The following is a 22301-nucleotide window of genomic DNA, read 5'->3' as shown; positions in this document are numbered from 1 at the left end:
GGGGATGTTGGAGGATTATAACTGTGAAAAATTGTCATAGGTCACTTAGTGCCACTGTAACTTTGAATGTTCACTAAATTAACTGTTGTAAATTGAGGACTAGCTGTATATGGATAAAATTGTACGCAAAACTGAAGAGAAAGGTTTAGTTACACCATTAAGAGACAGTCACTGCTCTTTTGCAAACTTCTAAGAGAGTATGCTGGCTGGGAAATTCTGGGAGTTGAAGTCTATGCATCTTAGTTGCTGTTGAGAAACATTGGTCTAATACACACCCATGGACTATAGATTATCTGGGTGACTGAACCACAGTTCATAGTAGGAACTGATGTGGATTTGGAAACAAACATAGCTCAACAAGTGAAAACAACACAGACAACTGCTCAGTAGTCTTTATAGCTGACACCCTTTCCAATCTAGCAGGAAAAACCAATGCCCTTAACAAGACAAAGCAGCAACTAATAAAGTTCCTCAGTATAGAGTATAGAGTCTAGGCTGAAGATAAATCCAGGCCAGGGATGCTGCCACTTTAAATTTTATTTTGGTATTTGTGGTAAAGCTAATGGAGACTCTCAGTAGTGTCTCTTTTATTAGATGACTCTCGGAGAAGATGAAGCCTATTAGGACTTTAATGCTTGACTCTATAAAGCTATTTATATCAGAGGACTGGAAAGGACAAGATTGCCCTTGCCTTCATCTACCATTTCCCTTATCTCCTTGTGAGCCAGACACAACATTCTGTGGAACTATGAAAGCTGAAGGCCTACAGTAAGTGTTGTGACTCAGCAGCAGTCTTCTGTGAGTCTTTTCGGGATGCAAGATTAATTATGCAGCTGGTGCTTGTTAGGGGCATATTTTGGGGATAAAAGGACGGATGGTGCCACGCCCTAGTTGCAGGAGTCAAGGTTCCTTGGTTCGTTCAACATTGATTGATCAGCAGTCGTGGTTTACGTAAGATACACTTGGAGAAGTGCTTTGTTTTCTGTAACCCTAATTCAAGGATACACTTGGAGAAGTGCATTGCGTTGTAAGAGTTTTTGTTTGGTATTCTGTTATCTGGTCAGAGACTGTATTTATGTTATTTTTGGGCTCGCAGCCAGTTTGAGCCGAGAACTGATAAAGAGAGTTCCTTTTAAGTTGTTTGCCTGTCGTCTGTTTAACGAGCAGAGAAGTGGGGACAGAACAAGTAACTATATTTGCAAAACAGAGTTTCTAAATTACACAAAGGAAAAGCTCCATCAGGTGTCATATTCAGCAGGCATGTTAGGAAAACCAACTGGATTAAAATATAATGTTTCCAGAGAAAAGTAAACACCACCTCAATTAAAAAAAAATCAGAAAAAAATAAAGAGGTAGAGGTAGAGGTAGACAAACTGCTAACTTGTCACTTTTTTAAATTACCAAAAGCTACTTATGATCCAAAGTTACAGCCATTGCAGCACCCCCATGGTCCTTCACCTTTATGACTGGCCCCAGGGATGTTGCAGTGCCCCCCGCCTATCAACACCCCCATCCTCCCCCACCGGGAAAAAATTACAAGACTGAACTTTTGTTTTCACCGCTCTCCCATGTTTTGACACAACCAGTTTTCCACATTGGGTTCCAATATAATCACTTTAGTTTTGTAATTGAAATGTATATTATTATCATATCCTTATATTTCTAAATATTATATGTTATATAACATATATAACGTTATATATTCTAAATGTTTTATATATATATATATATATATATAATCACATCTGTAGGGAGGTTTTTAAAGCATATTTTCCATTTTTCAAAAGGGGTATGTACCTACCAGCCAATCATGCTGAAATCTCGATAAAGCATTCTTTTCCCAACTTCCTTTCGCTGAACTCTCCTTGGAAACTCCAAATGTGTAAATTCATTTCCCAGCAAATGGGGTTGCATATATGCCTGTATATTAAAAGAGGACACTGACTGGGCAATCATCCCAGAAATCCATAATTACAACTCACACTTTTCCCTTGCCTCATCAAACTATCCCAAAACCCCTGTTACACCTTTTCATTGTTGAGCTTGCACAATTGCTGCACTTTCTTCTAACATTTATAATCGAGAGAAGCTGCTTATACATTTCATCTACACTGAACTAGGGCAGAGCATCACAATTTAGTAATACGAATTTGTATTTTCTCAACTTACATAAGAGCTGTTGGCAGCCTGCTAGAGTAATAGATTGCCAACACCCTCAGCTTTTCTTGGAAGATGAAACTATTGGGAAAAGTGATATCTAGACTCAATCTCACTTGACTGCCCAAACAGAAAAGTCTCCTTGCCAAAACAATCTGTATCAGCCAACCCCAAATATACCAAATTTCTTTAATAAAAATGAATGAACAATTTAAAAAGCATACAAATCATTTGCTTAATTAGTGGAAAATCCATAGATTCATAAGCTTAACAGACAAGAGATTTCTGCCTAAAACAATTTTTTAAAGAAACTAATGAGACAGCTTTCATAAGCTGCTGTATCAAAGCTTTCATCTTCCTCTGCTTTCTGAATGCTGCTGTTTTTACTCTCACATATCTGGTAAGGCAGTTACACTTCTGGTCTTCAAAATTGTTTCTTTTACAAAAGAGCAAAGTAGAATATCTATTTCGTAAAAATATAAAAGCTACTGATGCTGAAATCTGACATGGTTTTCAGTTCATTACAAATTTAATGGCATGTATATAATATCCCTAAAACAAAAACAAAACTGCTCTTTGGGGGTGGGGCGTGGGGGGGGGGAACTGCATGTGTCTCATCCCAACATCTTGTGGTAACCAGCATTAAACTGGGGAACAAACAAAAAAACCCCAAAGTTTAAGTACTGTATAACATAACATTTCTTCTCATTACATACTGTACATTATAACTTCCATTGCTTTTGAAACTCTCACTAATGCAATTTCACCTTTATTATATATTTGCGACATATGGAAATGAACTATATACATAAGTTTTAGGGAAATAATAGAAGTATTTGTAAGTCCAGCCAGAAAAAAAGGAAGAGACCCTCACGGGTAATGTTCTGACTCTGGTTCCTTCAGGTAAGATCATATTCTAAAAATGCCACAGAACTTTCTTTATTTAAAGGCACACAAATTATTTAAATGACAGAGGCATGAATATTCAGTGTTGAATAGCAATATTCCAATATCTCAGGGGCTGCCACAAAGAAGAGGGAGTCAAACTATTCTCCAAGGCACCTGAGGGTAGAACAAGAAGCAATGGGTGGAAACTAATCAAGGAGAGAAGCAACTTAGAACTGAGGAGAAATTTCCTGACAGTTAGAACAATTAATCAGTGGAACAGCTTGCCTCCAGAAGTTGTGAATGCCCCAATACTGGAAGTCTTTAAGACGATGTTGGGAGAGAGGAGGAGCCAACGTCGCGACAACACAACATGCAGTCTCGACAGTCCGTGACCGCCGTTGACACTTTTGCCACTGGACGGTCCAGCAGGACCTAAACCATCCCGGAGAGATGGTGATCAGGAAGACAAAGCCTTGCTGGTCTCAGGGACACCACAAAGTCCCTGATTGACCCAAGGGAAGCGCTTTAGCTTCCCTTGGGTCAATCAGGCAGCCCCCAGGCTGACAAAGTCGGAGACGGCTCCAGAAGGAAGTGAAAGTGAGTCCATCGGGTGAGGGTTTTTTTACTCTGAGAAAGATTGCCCAAAAAAACTTTTTTTTAAAGATAAATTAGTCCTTTAAGTAAAAGAATAAAGCGGCGAATTTAATTCTTATTGGACTGCCTTGGAAAGTATTTGTTTTTTCTTGTAACAATGTTTTGTGGATTGAAGTGATTGTAACATTTCCTGTTTCTTCGCTTGGATTGATGGATTGATTTTTTTCCTCTATTTTCTACCACCTTATTTTTTGGCTTAAATTAAAACTCTCTTTTTTATTTTAACAAATTCTCCCTTCTATTTGTTATTAAATCCCACCAAAGACAATTAAAGACTTTTCTTTTCCATAAAATTGAGAAAAGTATGAAAAAGTGGAATCTGCCATTCAGAAGCCAGAGTCTGAAGTTTTTCTTTGAAACAATGTATCCTTTGTTCATTTGATCTTACTGATTTTGTAACTGAAGGGTTTGCAACTTGCTTACAAAATCTGATAAAGAGTCAAGGACACACATTGTTTTTTGCAAGTGCTTTTGGAAAATATTTTGGCAAGAGAAGGAAAAGGAAAGAAAAAGATAAGAACCCTTCTCCTTTGAAGAGTACAAAAGAACTTGTGCTTAAGTTATTTATTTATATATATATATATATATATATATATATATATATATATATATATATATATATATATCATACATACATACATATACACACACACACACACACACACACACACACACACACACCAGCCTGCTCTCCCTATGTCCTTCACTCCTGCTTTTATAGCCAGCAACTTATGTTCTAAAGTGCAAGCATTTCTAAAAAAGAAAAGCCATCTGGTCTCTCAAACCTGCCCCAATCAGCCTCAGTGGGAGGAAAGGTCACTAAAATGATGATACCCTAGAGATTGCAGGAGAAAGCAAGGGACACAAAGAAGGGAGGGAGGGAGGGAGAAACAGATCCGTATGTAGCATTTGTTTAAGGTGTTAGCTACTTCTTCAGGAAATTTATATAAAGGCCACACTTGGCAGATTTCACAACCTGACAAAGAAATGGCTGTTCTTGCTTTAAGAAATGGGTATAGGAAGGGCAGAAATCGCCAGCAATGTGATCATAACTGCAAAGGCACAGGGAGAATAATATATCAGACTCTGCCTACTCTGAATTTGACAAATAAAAATTTCCACCAAAGACAAATTCCTTGTGTGTCCAATCACACTTAGCCAATAAAGAATTCTATATAATAGTATTTAGTGTAATGCAGGGAGGGTACATGAATGTTTTATTATACTGGTTTCTTAGTGTTTAATGTCACAGATTCTCTACTGCTTTGCAGTAGGTTCTACCATAGATCTTGACTGTGAGTGGTGATGATTGCTTTGTAAGTTTTCCATGTTGGAGAAGAGTCCTGAGAATACCATGAACATCCATAAATGATTAGGCTAAAATTATCCTACTTCAGATATATTAGACAAAGAACTAGCTCTGATACTTAGGAAAGATCGAAGGAATGGGAAGAAGAACAGTCAGATGGATGGACTCCATTACAGTGGCATGAGGGGTATTGTTAGAATACCTGAAAGACCAGGTTAGGACAGATCGTCATAGAGAAAATCTATCTATATGATCACTAAGAGAGGACACCAATTTGATGGCACATAATCAAGTAGTGTTGTGCCACAGCTCTTCACTGCACTGAATGTGTGGATTGTTACATTGTTCAGGAACTGGACATATTTTTAAAGTCATACAACGTCAGCAGTTAGCATGCACAGTCTTCACGTATTTAACCATCTCCAGATATATTATAAAGCAACCACATGGCAACAATTCTGGGCTCTGGAGAGTTTGCAGTTGTTTACCTTGGTTTAAAAAATCCATTCTTACCTTCTAATATAAGGATTTAGGCCTCTTACCAGATACTGAAGCCGCTGACGCTCTGTTTCTGGTGTGAATTCTGAAGACATTGGAATGACCTCTCCACTTCTAATTATTATGGCTCTGAAAAATCCAAACACATAGTAAGAGCGTGATCCTAAAAGATCCTAAAAAAGATGGCTTTCTTTAAGAAGCCGAAGTGTTGATTTGTTCTATGTATCAAATCAAAAAATAAAAGAACCCCTTTTCCCTATGCCTCAGGAAACATATAGCACAACTCACACTGCTGAACAGCTCTCTGCAGGCTAGGATATCATATGAGCATTGAGGGATCTTCAATCTCTGGCGCCACATGTCTTATACAAATAGATTACTTATTCAAAATGCACATGTCATTTCAGGGGAAAAAACATTTTACCAGAAATTAATGCATGTTTAGCAGAAATAAAACCATGTTTAGACCAAAAAAAATCTAACAAGGTATCTGTCAACAGGAAGAATGAGTGCATGCTTAATATGTAATGTTATAGTTAAAACTGCCTTCATTTTTTTAACTACAGTAATTAAATAACATCAGTAGAGCAATTTATTAACTAATTCTTTCTGAAATAACAAAGTTTGACCATGAATAAGAATTTAGTCATTTGCTGAGCCAGAGGACAACTTTAATTCATAAAGATACAACAAAGAATCTTTGCAACTTTCAATGCATCTGGAGCTTCTAATTAATTTGACAAGAGAGGACAGAGTTTCAATAGTGGTTTTGTTTATGCAACTTTTGGCACAATTAACAATATTTCCGCGAAGCACAGTAGCATGCACACTATTCTCTTATCAACTTGTAAAACAAGGCATTGCATGATACCTATGTTACCTGTAGTAACATACTTACATATTCAGATGAGCTTTAATTTCCTTATATAATTTATTTTTTTTAATCACCAGTGTGATAGGTTAGGATAAGACCTCAAGTTAAATCAATCATATAATCATGCTTCTGCTTACTTATATTAATGTGTGTGTGTGTACACATGTTGCAGACATACATGCTTATCATTCAGTATAAACTTTTATTATTGTACAAATCTGTGTCTGATAGTGACTGATTAAAGTTCACATTTTGGGGTGAAAACAGATTTGAAGCATTTGCTTATCTGCTTTTTAGAATAACAATTACAGCCCTGGTATAAGTCACTTACCAAAGTTGTTATGTCTCTGTTCTAGAAAAGTGTTTAATGTTTTCACACCATGAAGGGGGCCTACAACTCCCTTTGTTTCCTTATCAGCCGTAATACAACTGTTGTTTGGAGTCATCTGCTAGAGAAAATTGATGCTCAAACTCAAAATGTTTTGATCAACATTTTTAATAAGATCTACGTAACCTTGTGGCTCTTGATCTTTGCTGGGATGCAAGAGACTCACTATAACCTAATAGTTTTACATTAATAAAAGAGTTATTTGCACCCTCTCTCATCTCTTCATTTTCTTCGTAGATTATTTTTGCCATAATGCCAGTAAGATGCCAGGAAGGCTGGCAGCCATACAACTATGAATCTTCTTCATCTACTTGTCTATGGAGATTCTCAGTCATCCAGGTCATGGTTGTCCCAAAGGTGCTTTTTTCAAAAGGCAACTGGATTGTTTTTCTTTGAAGACGTTTTGCTTCTCATCCAAGAAGCTCAGAGTTGAAGAACTTCTTGGATGAGAAGCTAAACATTTTAAAAGAAAAACAAAAAAGTACAGTTGCCTCTTTAAAAAGCACCTTTGGGACCTCTTCCTCTGCCTCACCACATCTGTAATAAGTGTACTTCTCATATTATGCTATCCAAATTAAATTTACAGCATCAGGGATTTGTCCCTTTAAGTATAACACCGAGTTGCTGTAATTGTTGACAACAGCTCAAAAGGCTCTCCCATTTTAAAAAAAAATAAGCACTAGGTAATCTTGTTAGCAAAACTAACATAATAAAATCATTACCAATGAATAATTCTAATTTAAAGAATTGCTAAACTACATAAAACATATAACTTACTGTGGAGACATAAATAAAATATAAAAACAGAAAATAAATTAAACAGTACCATTCTTAATCTTTTCTTGCTACTCAGCAAGATAACCAAGGTAACCTTGGGACACAGGTTATTTCTGTGTTAATTTTTTTACCTGTGAAATCCTATTTCTTGCAAATTCCACCTTAATTCTAAGACTAAGAGTAGTAATAAATCCTATTGGTTTATAAATTCTTCCAGCAATTTCAGTCTGATTTTAGAATACAAAATTCTTTCTAACTAGCAGAAAGTGAGACGTTTGCTAATTGCTTATTTCATATGTGCCAAAACCTGTTGTGGCCCAGCAGGAGCCGTTGGAGCTGCCACCAGACTCAGACAGCGAGGGGCCCTATGAGTCGGCTCTGGAGGATGTGGAGGACCCTTGGTCACCAAGAGGCACTTGAGCTTGGACCAGTGGGGAGGAGACAAGGGAGAGTGAGCCGGATGCCAGTAGTGAGTTGTTCCTGGATGTACGGCATCGAAATGCTACTAGGTGTCAGGAGCAGTTGCGCAATTACAGGAGGTAATTGCACTCAGCTGGTGGTCATTAGGCTCCTCTCCAGACTATAAAAAGACTCTTTGTGCACATGCTCCTCTTTGCAGAAGTCAACGCAGGATTGAATATCGGAGGACATTACTATGAGCTTGGCAGGCTGGATTGCTGCCAAGCCTTATCTGTGTTTATTGCTGCTCAAGCTTGTCTGTGCCAGTTTGCTGCCAAGGACCTGTCTGTCTGATAATTAAATGCCGTAACTTATCTTTGATTTGGAGTGTGTGTTGGTGTGGGACGAGGGGGGTCAGAACAAAAATCCATGCAATTCTTTTTGGAATTGAAATTTATTGTTATGTTTCACTATGACCAAGAAGAAATCATGAATCCTGTGAATACTGAATGAAGGTTTATGACCATTAAGCAACTTTACAGTCCTGTCTTAATTGAACCTGCCCAGGTCAAGCACCATACTTGCACTGCCATGTGTGATCCAGTCATCGGTTGATGTTCTAAACAGTCTCAGCAAATACTGTACTCATTCAGAACATCCAGCAATTGCTCTATTGGTGATCAAATTGAGATGACCCATAGGAAATCCTTTTTCATTCACTAATCATTCAATAAATGAATTCTTAAGTCACTTTACCTAATGCTGTATTTAATTAAAAGGAACAAATTGTGCATCTGAAATACGGACCTAAGAATACTACTACATGAACTATTTCATAAGAAAACTACCTTTGGTCTTTTAAAAGAATGTCCACTTCTCATCACGCATTTGAGGAAACAGTACAAATTGATGGCCTTACAGTATTGTTGTTCTAAAGTTAAGGGTATTGTTTTCAAGATCTGGAAAGTATTCCTTTATCTAGCACCTTGCAGTAGTGCCATGTGTCAACTATGCTGGGTGAGCATTATGGGAGCTGAAGTCCAGTGCTTCTGCAGGACTATGGAATGGGGCAGGCCAACCTAAAGAAAAATGCAACTCAAAGTATTATGCCATACATTGATCTAAAAAAACTGCTGTGGTATAAGTTTTCCTTATAAAGGAGGCCTTCAAGGAAACATCTGGATGTTATTACTAGATATTAAGATGTTTCCCTGCTCAGTCTGTCATGCTGACTATAGATATTAACTTATTTTATAAACAAACAGTTAGATCTTGGAGACTTGCTGTGATATGAGGCAAGATAATGTGTGCTGGGGAGAATGTCAATAACAGTGACAAAGCAGCCTTGTGAAATATGTTTTTTCTCAAACAATAATTCAATTTTATGCATCTTTCAGATCAATATCTTGTTAACATGGTCTAAAATGACATCATTATTCAAATGCAAGTAAAAAAACAAAAAATCCACTTTAGAATGATACTCATTTTCATTCCCTTTTGCCTAAATTAAGCTGTTTGATCCAAAACCCTTGTCCCAATTGGCACTATATCAGGGAAAATATTTCATACATGAATTATTTTTTAAAGACTATAACCTATTAGGTAAAATAGAAAATGTGGGTTAGACAGCATCACCACCAGATGGATTCGTAACTGGCTGACCATCCACACTCAACATGTACTCCTCAATGGAATTTCATCTACATGGAGGGAAATATGCAGTGGAGTACCCCAAGGCTCTGTTTTAGGCCCAGGACTCTCCAACATTTTCATCAATTATTTGGATGAGGGGATAGATAGGGAACTCATCAAATTTGCTGACGACACCAAGCTGGCAGGAATAGCCAACACACCAGAAGGTAGGCTTAAGTTACAGAAGGATCTTGATAGACTTGAACATTGGGCTATCTAACAAAATGAAATTCAATGATCAAAACAGTAAGCATCTACATTTAGGCAAAAACAAAAAAAACAAAATGCACAGATACAGTATATAATAGTAGCTGTGAGAGTGATCTTGGAGTCCTAGTGGATAATCATTTAAATATGAGCCAGCAGTATGCTGCAGCTGTCAAAAAAGACATCACAGTTCTAAGCTGCATAAACAGAGGGATAGAATCAATATCACATGAAGTGTTAATTCCATTTTATAATGCCTTGGTAAGGCCACACTTGGAATACTGCATCCAGTTTTGGTTGCCATGATATAAAAAAGATGTTGAGACTTTCGAAAGAGTGCAGAGAAGAGCAACAAAGATGATTAGAGGACTAGAGGCTATATAAAGAACGGTTTCTGGAAATGGGTTTGTCTGATTAAAAGAAAGACTAGGGGTAACATGATAGCAGTGTTCCAATATCTCAGGGCCTGCCACAAAGAAGAGGGAGACCAAAGCACCTGAGGATAGGACAAGAAGCAATGGGTGGAAATTAATGAAGGAGAGAAGCAACCTAGAACTAAGGAGAAATTTCCTGACAGTTAGAACAGATAATCAGTGGAACAACCTGCCTCCAGAAGTTGTGAATGCCGCAACACTGGAAATTTTTAAGAAGAGATTGGATAACCATTTGTCTAAAATGGTATACCGTAGGGTTTCCTGCCTAAGCAAATTAGCCCTACAAATTTTTGACTGAATACCTTCCAAGAATTTCACTGCAATAAAAAAATTGAAATATTCTCCACCAGTCTTTTAAAGGAGAGACAGAAGGAAACACAGCCACCCATATTGTCCAAAAACAAAGAATACTAGAAACCAAATAATGAACTCCAAACATATATCTGAAATATTTATCTGCTTCCTATCTTTTTTAGATTTTCACTTTCTGTATGAGTTATTAATTTGTTAGATTTATACAGGAAGGGCAAGATTAAATAAAAAAGGCAATGAAATAAATAATATTTATTACATTCTAAACTAGCTATCAAACATTTATGAAAATTCTAAATTGGTTCCCAAATAAGTGTGTTTAATAAAGAAATATATGCACTCTTGCCTTGTTGCTTAAGAATTTAGTTGGCTAAACAGGACACACACATTGCTTAGGCTGCTATGCAATACAGGTGAAACTAAAAAAATTAGAATATCGTGCAAAAGTTCATTTATTTCAGTAATGCAACCTAAAAGGTGAAACTAATATATGAGATACTCATTACATGCAAAGCAAGGTAGTTCAAGCCATGATTTGTCATAATTGTGATGATTATGGCTTACAGCTCATGAAAACCCCAAATCCACAATCTCAGAAAATTAGAATATTACATACAATCAATAAAACAAGGATTGTACATAGAACAACATCGGACCTCTGAAATGTATAAGCATGCATATGTACTCAGTACTTGGTTTGGGCCCCTTTTGCAGCAATTACTGCCTCATGCATGTGGCATGGAAGCTATCAACCTGTGGCACTGCTGAGATGTTATGGAAGACCAGGATGGTTCAATAGCGGCCTTCAGCTCTTCTGCATTATTCGGTCTCATGTCTCTCATCTTTCTCTTGGCAATGCCCCATAGATTCTATATGGGGTTCAGGTCAGGCGAGTTTGCTGGCCAATCAAGCACAGTAATCCCACAGTCATTGAACCAGGTTTTGGTGCTTTTGGCAGTGTGGGCAGGTGCCAAGCCCTGCTGGAAAATGAAGTTAGCATCCCCATAAAACTCGTCTGCGGAAGGAAGCATGAAGTGCTCCAAAAGCTCCTGGCAGATGGCTGCATTGACCCTGGACTTAATGAAGCACAGTGGACCAACACCAGCAGATGACATGGCTCCCCAAATCAACACAGACTGTGGAAACTTCACACTGGACTTCAAGCATCTTGCAGTGTGTGCCTCTCCATTCTTCCTCCATACTCTGGGTCCTTGGTTTCCAAATGAGATGGAAAAGTTGCTCTCATCAGAAAAGAGGACTTTGGACCACTGAGCAACAGACCAGGTCTGTTTTTCTTTAGCCCAGGTAAGATGCTTCTGACATTGTTTGTTGTTCAGGAGCAGCTTGACAAGAGGAATACGACATTTGAAGCCCATGTCCAGGATCCGTCTGTGTATGGTGGCTCTTGATGCACTGACTCCAGCCTCAGTTCACTCCTTGTGAAAGTCCCCAACACTTTTGAATGGCCTTTTTCTGACAATCCTCTCCAGGCTGCGGTCATCCCTGCTGCTTGTGCACCTTTTTCTTCTATACTTTTCCCTTCCACATAACCTTCTATTAATGTGCTTTGATACAGCACTTTGGGAACATCCAACTTCTTTTGCAATTACCGTTTGAGGCTTTCCCTCCTTATGGAGGGTGTCAATGATGGTTTTCTGCACAACTGTCAGGTCAGCAGTCTTTCCCATAATTGTGATTCCTACTGAACCAGACTGAGAGACCATTTAAAGGCTCAGGAACCCTTTGCAGATGTTATGGCTTGATTAGCTGATTAGAGTGGGACACTTTGAGCCTAGAATATTGCACCTTTTCACAATATTCTAATTTTCTGAGATGGTGGATTTGGGGTTTTCATGAGCTGTAAGCCATAATCATCACAATTATGACAAATCACAGCTTGAACTACCTTGCTTTGCATGTAATGAGTCTATCTTATATATTAGTTTCACCTTTTAAGTTGCATTATTGAAATAAATGAACTTTTGCACGAAATTCTAATTTTTCGAGTTTCACCTGTAGATGACACTTCTTCTGGCATACCTGTTAGCAATAGCCATGGCATTCATAATGAAAACTACATTTTATTTCTCAGCATATATTGAACTCTATTCTACAAGACCAGTGTACCTTTCTTCAGATTTGCTATATTCTTTCTTTTTTCTTAGATTCAAAGACATACATGTCTATTTTTCTTTGAGCCAAGGTGGCGCAGTGGTTAAATGCAGCACTGCAGGCTACTGCTAGATCAGCAGGTCAGCGGTTCAAATCTCACCGGCTCAGGGTTGACTCAGCCTTCCATCCTTCCGAGGTGGGTAAAATGAGGACCCAGATTGTTGGGGGCAATATGCTGACTCTCTGTAAACCGCTTAGAGAGGCCTGAAAGGCCTATGAAGCGGTATATAAGTCTACTGCTATTGCTATTGCTTTCTTTAATTTCATTTGTTAAATTAAACTCTTCATAATGTACTTCCCTAATACACTAAACCCAATCTTCCACAGACCTACAAATACTAACCTCCATCATTACTTTAATCAAGCAAGTCTATCACATAATGCTTTTTATTAAAACACAGAAGGAATAGACTCAATTTGGAGTCTTAAGTCATATCCAGGCTACATGAAGAATTCCCTGATAATAAAAGTTAACCAAATCACACTTTGACCAGTATGCCAAAACCATAATCCCATTTTTTCCCAGTGTACCTTCTTAAGGAAGGTAAGGAAAAAATGTATTCTAGCATACCTTGGTTGATAAAACCATCAAACAGGAAGGTTACATGCAGGGTACTAACACATTCAACATACTTGTGACTCTGTGATTTATCTTAGATTTCAAGCTTCTTTAAAGAGCGAAAGCTGAAATCAAATACTGTAGGAAAAAGTCATCCCGCTTAAGATGCACAGCAAATACTACCATGCTGCAAAGTTGAAAGAGTAATTTCATTTGTAAAAGGTAACCTGGCATTTGAATACTCTAAAGCAAGGCTGTCAAACTTGCGGACTGCTAGCTGGATGCATTACATGCTGGCCACGCCCAGTTTAGCGAAGGGGGGGAAAGTTGTGGTACATCACATGACGCCACCGAGTTTGACACCCCTGCTCTAAAGGAAATAAAAAAACACTCTCTTCCTGCTGTGAAAAAGTATTCATAGGATGCCCTGATACCTTTTCGACCAGAAATTATTTGAAACACAGCAATGAACTGCATATCTCTTTAACAGATTCCACAATCTGCTAAGAAGTGATGAAGATAAATCATTTACCAACTCCTTTTTGACAGTTGTTAGGAATTTGACACCACAGGAAGTATGTGCTCATTTTATCAAAAAGCTCCAGACATTAGGAATTTCGCATAGGTGAAGCAGAAACATATTCATGTTTGAAGAAGTATTCTGAATGTGATAGGCAGAGATGGGACAGATACAATGAACAAATAAGAGTTTACAAGAAGTTATTTATTATATGGACCAGAAAACAGCAACAGTAGGAAAAGAACAGAGGAAAAGAAATTAAATAAGTATGATTCTTCCCCATTGACTCCTACAATTAAATGCACTCGTTCTTGAAATGCATCTACTAATTGTTTCCATAAAGAGTTAAACATAAATGTTAGTATTTTCTAGCAATGGCTTTAAAATGATACAGTAGTAAATACGTACATTTCTAATATGACTAGTACTAGTGATAATATGTATACCTAGAGAGGTTCTGTGCTGGATTCCTTTAAAAAAATTGTTTTATTTGGATTTACTGACTGTCGCTGCTCTGCCAAGCCTCTTCCCTATTACTATCTGGATTGCTCTAGCATTGCTATTACTGAAATAATTTTTTTACACAATTTTCTTATATTCTTCTAAGAAAACTCTTATAAAAGAAACAATTGATTATGGAGTCAAAAGTAAATTTTATATTTTGATCCATAGAAATCTTTGGCTGAGAATTTTGCTGTAAATTCTGCATTATCAAAATAGTTTTAGAAATTGGCAGCCAGTGCACTTCATATGCATTATGCTTAATGTATTGTATTTATGTTGTAATGTACTGCTGAACTAATAAAAATGCTATTGCACAACAGCAATGCAAATTTGTGCAAACAACACTAAAATCTGTACTTTAAACAAAGGGGGGGGGATAAAAAGGTTTTTATTAAAATCACAACCGATAGAAAAGTATATTGATCAAGTGGGGATGGGGGAATTGGCCTGGCCTTCACACAAGGACTTGATCCCACTTTAAGGAAACTTTAACATACGAATTTTCCAAATGAATCAAAGTTTTATTTTCAAGGCAAAAAAAAATTGATCACATAAAATATAATTACAAGTTATTTCAGTACTTCAGGTTGCTGCATTCACTCTATATTGCTGGCCTATTTGCTTCGACTGACCAAAAAAAAAAGACGGACATTGAAACATGTTTAACTTGTGATGCAGGAAGAAGAAATGGCAGCGCATTAAAAGGAAGGGGAAGAAAAATTTCAGAGATTGTCCCAGAAACTTCAAGCCAGTTAAGACACTGGCAGAAGAAAAGATTTAACATCAGAAAGTTGCAAAGAACATAACTTCATTTAGAATTAGTTAATTTTTGTGAAAACTGAAATTCATGAAAGAGGACAGAAATACATTTTGTTTTAGTTGAACACACACAAATGTAAATATTAAAGAACTTTACTTACAATTTTCCAGCCAAATGACAAATTTAGCTTACCTGCTATCACCTGCATTTGCCACATAGAGTTTCCCCAGTAAATACACCACCACAAGAGCCGTACAACCACCAGATATATTGAAGACAGCTTTTTCACGTTCTATCTGCAAATCCTGAGGGGGGGGGGAAATTACATCATAATTTAGAAAATAATTTCAACATGTACAATTAAATCTGAGTGATGCTTGGATTGAAAAGTAGACCATGCTAGGTTTTTTTCTTCTCCCTTTGGCACACTAGGAAAATAAAAATTAATGAATACTTAACTCTTGAGCAGAAAAAGCAACTGATTAAGGAAGTTAACAAGAAAGCAAAGTACTTTCGCTGCTGATAAGGCAATTCTAATAGGGGAACAAATGAAAACTGGTATATATAGGCAGCGATGCCTTGTTGAACAATGAAGGAATAAGATCTCTGTTTGAAGGTATGAAATGCAAGATTAACAATGAATAGAAGTATATTCTCTGGGGGAAAACAATGCTAATGTTAACTGAATATATATGGTAGAAGGAAAATGAGACCTTTAGTTACATTAGAGGAAATATCTGAGATGGTAAACATTATTTGAAGATGTAGATGTTAAAACAACCGTAATCAAACGACATGCTGCATGTGATGATGGTTTTTTTTTTTTCCTTTTTTTTTTTTCCTTTCCTTCTTGGACCTTTTTTTGTCCTTTTTGGCCTCCCCCCCCTCCCCCTACCCTTTTTTTTTCCCCTCTCTCCCTTGTTTTATTTTGTTGTTTTTTGTTTTTTAAACCCTAGCTTATTGTGGTGCTTATTAAATATACAATAGAGAGATACGGGATGTATAAACTTAGTAGGGATGCACCTGTGATTAAACGACATATTGTATGTGAAGATGGGTTTCCCCTCCCCCCCCCTTTTTTTTCCATCCTCTCCCTTTCCCATTGTTGTCTGTGTAATAAAAAATAAAAATAATTTAAAAAAAAAAAACAAGAAAGCAAAGTACTATTAAAAAATTAATTGAAACATACACCATGTATTCAAAGTAACAGCATGGACTGTAATGTCAGTATTCCAAGTAACGCATCGCTAAAAGCACAACTCCGAGGCAGGTAAATATCTCAAAGAACATGTTTATTGGATACATCATATCGGCACAGCTAGTGAAAACCAATTCTGAAAGTTACCATGGTTTTCTCTCTAATTATAAGAGCAAATATTTCCCTCCCCATCATCAGTCACATTGTCCAATGAAAGTAGCTGGCAGGCTGCTTGGACACTCCTCTGCTCCTTCAACTGCCACCTGTAGGGATGACCTTGGTTCCCACAAGAAAAACGTTTTGTTTTGACTGTTAGCTGATTTATCTACTCCCCCCCTTCCTTCCCCTTTTCAAAGTTCATGACAACTACAGGTAACGGTAAAGGTTCCCCTCGCATGTATGTGTTAGTCGTTCCCGAATCTAGGAGGCAGTGCTCATCTCCGTTTCTAAGCTGAAGAGGCAACACTGTCTGATGATGATTCCATGGTCATGTGGCTGGCATGACTAAATGCTAAAGGCGCACAGAGTGCTGTTACCTTCTCACCAAAGTGGTCCCTATTTTTCTACTTGCATTTTTACATGCTTTCGAACTGCTAGGTTGACAGAAGCTGGGGCAAGTAACGGGAGCTCACTCCATTACACAGTGCTAGGGATTCAAATTGCCAACTTTTCTGATCGACAAGCTCAGCATCTTAGCCACTGAGCCATCACATCCCCTTTGTGGCAACTATGAGGTAGCAAAAGATGGCTTCAGCCAGGTTTGCTTCAGAGTTGAGAAATAATTTAAGTTGCATGGTTCTTGCATGTCCAAACCTAGGAGGTCAAATACTAAGATTTTAATCTCAGTTCACATCTTGATTCAACAATTTTTCACTGTCAGGAGTAAAGAAAACTTGTTAACTTTTGCCCCTCAACATAACACTATACAAACTAAACACATAGCACTATTTAGCATGGTGGTAAAATGGATTATACTGTTTGACTGGCTGATTTGGAAGAGTAATACAAATCCTCAACTTTCAGGATCACATTTGCAGGTGGTGTAAGCAATAAAACTAGAAGAAAACCCAAATTACAATTAAAACAACAAATATACCATTATGATCTTGGTATAATGTCCATGGGGGAAAAGAGATCAGTTTTAAAGCCTTTCTACAGAGTTAGGGCCAACCACATTTTAGGAGGAGACTGTTCCAAAAATAAGCACCACAATAAAAAAGAATGGTAGATGCAGTAATATATTATCTTCGAACAAAAACCTGACAGCCAGAAAGCAGAATACAACAGTCCTGAACATAGGATCACAATTGAGCCCCAAATTTCTGTTGCTAAATGAGACAGTTGCTCAATGAGATTTGCCCCATTTTATGAACTTTCTTGCCACAGTTGTTAAGTCACAAAAGGTGATGCCACATGATCCCTGGACTCCTCACCCATCATAAATCTGAACCAGTTACCCTAAAACACCTGCATTTGCCTCCGGACCCAAAGCAGGAAAGGCAGCCAATGCGAGTTACCGCAGCTGAAATGCAAGACAAAGCACGGGAATCAGCGTGGTGATCTTCTGGATGAGATAATAAGAGTGCTTGAAAGTGCAACATTCCTGTAAATAAACTTTTTAACCTCCAGTTAAAGCTTTTTAAAGAGAGTGGCAGAAGAAAGCAGGGAGCGGGTGTTACAAAGCTTTCCCACACTCAGGCCAGCAGCGAATGGACTGAGCCGTTAGCTAGAAGAAAGGAAGTGATAGATCTTGAGAACTGCTTAAGGAAAGCAAATTGGAATCTCTCGGTGTTTGACTTTCACTCTATGCATTTGATTTTCTTGGTAACTTTTGAGAATCCAAATACTTTCTGTGTTGCTTTCTAATGTGTACTTCCTGTAAGCATAAAATATCCAATTTCAATTTCTCTAATTTGTTAAATGTTCTTCTTTTTATTGTCGAATTTAATCCATTTTTTATTAATGGAGATTACTTTTATTTCTTCCTCCATGTCATTGGTTTATAGGTTTAGTTGATCTAGTCATTCTTAGCTCCCTCTGCTCCTTTGTTTTTTTGGCTATTGCTCCTTCTCTTAGCACTTTCTCTTCCTGTTCTTTCTCCATCTCCCTTTTCCCTTACCTTCCTGGCATTTAGCTCCTCCCTCTTCTCTTACCAGCATTCTCTCTTGTGCTGCTATTTGTTGTTCATAGACTAGTGTATCTAGTCTGTACCTTTGTTCTTTCCAGTTTACCAAAATCCCTTCTGGAACAAGCCATCTAAAACTCACCCCTTTTTTGATCAGACTCTTAGTCAGAAATTGGTATTACTTTCTTATTTCTCTAACCTTCCATGGGACTTGCTTCAATACCATTATCTCTCTAGACTTGTATTTTATTGTGGTACTTCTTTCTGCTTGCAATATTTCATTTTTAGAGGTTTTGTTGACAAATCTTAAATGTACCCCTCTGAGCAAGTTGTTTCTAATTGCATATCTTGTATATACTCTAAGTAACTCGTCTATTCTGCCTAGAATATATTCCTTACTCATTTCTGTAGCCGCTGAGAGAATTTCTGCGATCTTTTCTGCTAAATTCTCTCCTTTCTCTTCTTCTATGTTCTGGAGTCTTAGATAGAATTTGGATTTTTCCATCTCCCAAAATACACTGGCTCCATCTTGCTTTTTATCAATTGTTGTCAGCCTATAATCCATCTCTTCCACTTTTTTCTCTGCTATTTCTGCCTTTTCTTCTACCTTCTGCAGTCTCTGCTCATTTTTCCCATCATTTCCTTGACTTCTTTCAATTCGTCTTTCCACCTTGCCCACTTTCTCTTCTACTTTATTTATATGCTCCTTGAGATCTGCATGTATGTCTTGCAACATACTTTTTAGCTCCAAAACAGCTTTGTCTTGTTGCGTTACTAAGCCTGTTGCTTTCTGTGTCGCTGAACCGGGCAGAGTGGCTGTTGCTGATGCATATGATGTTATTTTCTTCATCTTGGTATTTGGTTCTGACATTGTTGTACTTAAGCTGTAATCAAATTTTGTAATCCAAAGAGTGTCAGCATTCCAAATACCATGCAGAATTAAATCAGAGTCGAAGGCAAAACTATGCTTAAAGTTCCAATTTAATAAGACAGGCATGTTGGCATCGTGCTGTGGGATTCCAACTCTGGAAGTTACATCAGAATCCCACCCAGTTAAAAGTTCATGATCTTGTCCCCACACCCACAGTCCATCACATGGTCCAATCTTCTTCCATGCTGGTGTCTCCACCCAGCTGCTTCTGGTCAGGTGTGAAAGTGCGGAGACAAAGGATGACCTTGGCTTCTAGTAAAGAATGAAAAACAATATATTCCACAATCTCACTCCTGTCTATTCCCCCCTCCCATCGACTAAACTAAAGAAACAGCATAATGAAACTAAAGAATGTGTGGCAGGCCAAAATTCTAAAAGGAATATAAATGCAGGCCTGACATTAGTAGATTAGTAGATTGTTATCCTGGAGTTGCCCACACCAGCCCAAGCACCAGCTTCCAATAAACCAACCCCTGTTCTTGGACCCCATCTTCAGGTTCTTGTTACCATAATCCATTCGCTTTAAAATGCCCAAGTGAAGGAAAAAAGGAAAAAAAGAAAAAAGATAGGAAATGAGAAAAAAAATATTGGTGAAAAGGCACTCACACACCCCTCCCAAAAAGGGGAAAGAAAAAAAAACCCACAAAATTAATTCCACAATAGTAATCCACATCTCATTGCAAGAGGTTAAAAAAAAAGAAAGAAGGAAAAAGATAAAAATTGGGTAGGTAAAAAATAACCCCAAAATAGCCAAATTAACAGAAAAAAAAGGAAACTTTAGTATAAATTGTCTGGGTTATCCAAATTTCTTCTCCCCATAGGAAAAAACCCCACACTATCAGGAAGACATTCTCAGCAGCCCATTATAATGTAGCAAAGGAGGGCAAGGCAATGTTTACACAGCTGGTCTTATTTCTTTTCTCTAGAGGACTTTCATCAATTCGTGGTTATCAACAATGGTTCAAGGTCAATCCTTCTTAGGCAGCTTTTAATGGACACCATTTACTATTAGATAGCAATGCAGACAATTAATTCAACATATTTGTAAATAGTGGAATAAACTATAAATCTACAAAGATGAACAAGAAGCTGAGAAAAACCCTACCCAAAACATTTTTCACGATGGTAGAAGAATTAAATTTGCAAGAGGTTTGGAGAATAAGACACCTGAAAGAAAGGCAATAAAGATTCTACTCCAACAGACATTTGCCATGGTCAAGAATTGATATGATGTGGATGTCAACAGAACTAACACTCAAAACAATTACGATAGACATAGATATAAGCACATGGGAAGATCTTAATCCAATAACAATGACTTGGAAGGGACAGAGAAAAAAGGAGAAATGGACTTTAAATTCAAAAATATTTGAAAGAAAAGTTTCCAGCAATATATGGAAAAAGAATTGACATATTTCTTCCAGGAAAATAGAAAGGAAGACACATCGTTACAGAACTTGCAGAGACACTTGCAAAGCATATATCAGAGCCACTGCAATTACATACTTAGGGAAAAAGAATAGACAGAACAGACAAACTCAAAAGAAGTTGGAATCAGAGTACAAACGTTTGGATACGAGGCTGCAGAAAAACCCACTAAATAAAAAAAAAATATGATGGAACTGCAAAAACATAGATTTAATATGATAGAAAATGAGGACTTTGCAAATAAAATAAAATTGGCAAAACAAAACCTTTTTGAAAATGCAGCTAAACCAGGACGTTGGCTGGCTTACAAGATGAAAAAGGAAAGAGGAAAAAAAGCTGATAAGTCAACTGGTGGATGAAGAAGGGAATATACAACATTTAAATGAAAAAAAGGAAAAAATAATTGAGAACTTCTATAATAAGTTGTATCAGCATGAGAGGGTTCCAGAAGGGAAAATCAGACAATTTTTAGAGAAAACTAGAATAATCAAAATCCCATAAAAATGTAAGAAGGCACTAGAAGAAAGAATTACAATGTTGGAGGTAAAAGAAGATATCAAAAGGCAAATGAAGGGGAAAACACCAGGACCAGATGGATTACCGGCACAAGAGCCGAGGTGGCGCAGTGGTTAGGGTGCAGTACTGCAGGCCACTTCCGCTGACTGTTATCTGCAGTTCAGCAGTTCTAATCTCACCGGCTCAAGGTTGACTCAGCCTTCCATCCTTCCGAGGTGGGTGAAATGAGGACCCAGACGGTGGGGGCAATATGCTGACTCTGTAAACCGCTTAGAGAGGGCTGAAAGCCCTATGAAGCGGTATATAAGTCTAACTGCTATTGCTATTGCTAACTGTACAAAACATTACAAGAAGTATTAAGCAATGTAATGTTGGAACTATTAAACGACTTATTAAGGGAGGGAAAGACGCTAAAAACATGGACGGAGGTATATATGTTTATACTAAAAGAAGAGTCAGATCCACAACAAGTAAAGAATGATAAGAATTATTTCACTATTAAATGCGGATTATAAATTTTTTGCATCAATAATGGCAGAAAGAATGAAGAAACTTTTAAATGAATTTATACACATAGACCAAAGTAGATTTCTCCCCAAGAGACAGATCAGAGACAATATGTGAATTGTATTGAATACGCTAGAGTACTATGAAGCCCACCCAGAAAAGCAAGTGGCATTATTGTTTCTGGACACTCAAAGGGCCTCTGATAAGTGAACTGGCAATTTGTGATAATGCAATTTCAAATGATGGGATTTGGTGAGGAATTTATAAATATGGTTAAAACGATATATAATACCAATCGGCAAAGGTAATGGTAAATGGTGATATGACAGGAAAGATAGTGATTGCAAAGGGAACTAGACAAGGATGCCCACTATTGCCATTATTATTTATACTGACACTAGAGATTTTGAATAGAGAAATACGACAAAATAAAAAGGTGAAAGGTATGAGTGTCAAGAAGGAAGAATATAAATTACAAGTGTTTGTGGATGA

The 22301-nt window shown here is 37.4% G+C and overlaps 1 protein-coding gene across 2 annotated transcripts in view; it reads right to left on the bottom strand.

The window, feature by feature from the left end:
- PPM1H (protein phosphatase, Mg2+/Mn2+ dependent 1H) overlaps window positions 1–22301 on the bottom strand; it is a 112990-nt gene that overhangs the window by 15440 nt on the left and 75249 nt on the right. For both annotated transcript variants that reach the window (XM_032221413.1, XM_032221412.1), the window contains exons 4-6: window positions 15297–15409; window positions 5551–5635; window positions 1802–1920 (exon numbers count right to left, since the gene is read on the bottom strand). In XM_032221413.1, coding sequence (XP_032077304.1) covers window positions 1802–1920; window positions 5551–5635; window positions 15297–15409 — 317 coding nt within the window. The remainder of the gene's footprint in view (window positions 1–1801; window positions 1921–5550; window positions 5636–15296; window positions 15410–22301) is intronic.

The sequence above is a fragment of the Thamnophis elegans genome, chromosome 7 (assembly GCF_009769535.1).
Source record: "Thamnophis elegans isolate rThaEle1 chromosome 7, rThaEle1.pri, whole genome shotgun sequence".
Classification (NCBI taxonomy): Eukaryota; Metazoa; Chordata; class Lepidosauria; order Squamata; family Colubridae; genus Thamnophis; species Thamnophis elegans.
Note: the sequence above shows the minus strand (reverse complement) of the source record. Positions and strands in the feature narration are given on the sequence as shown.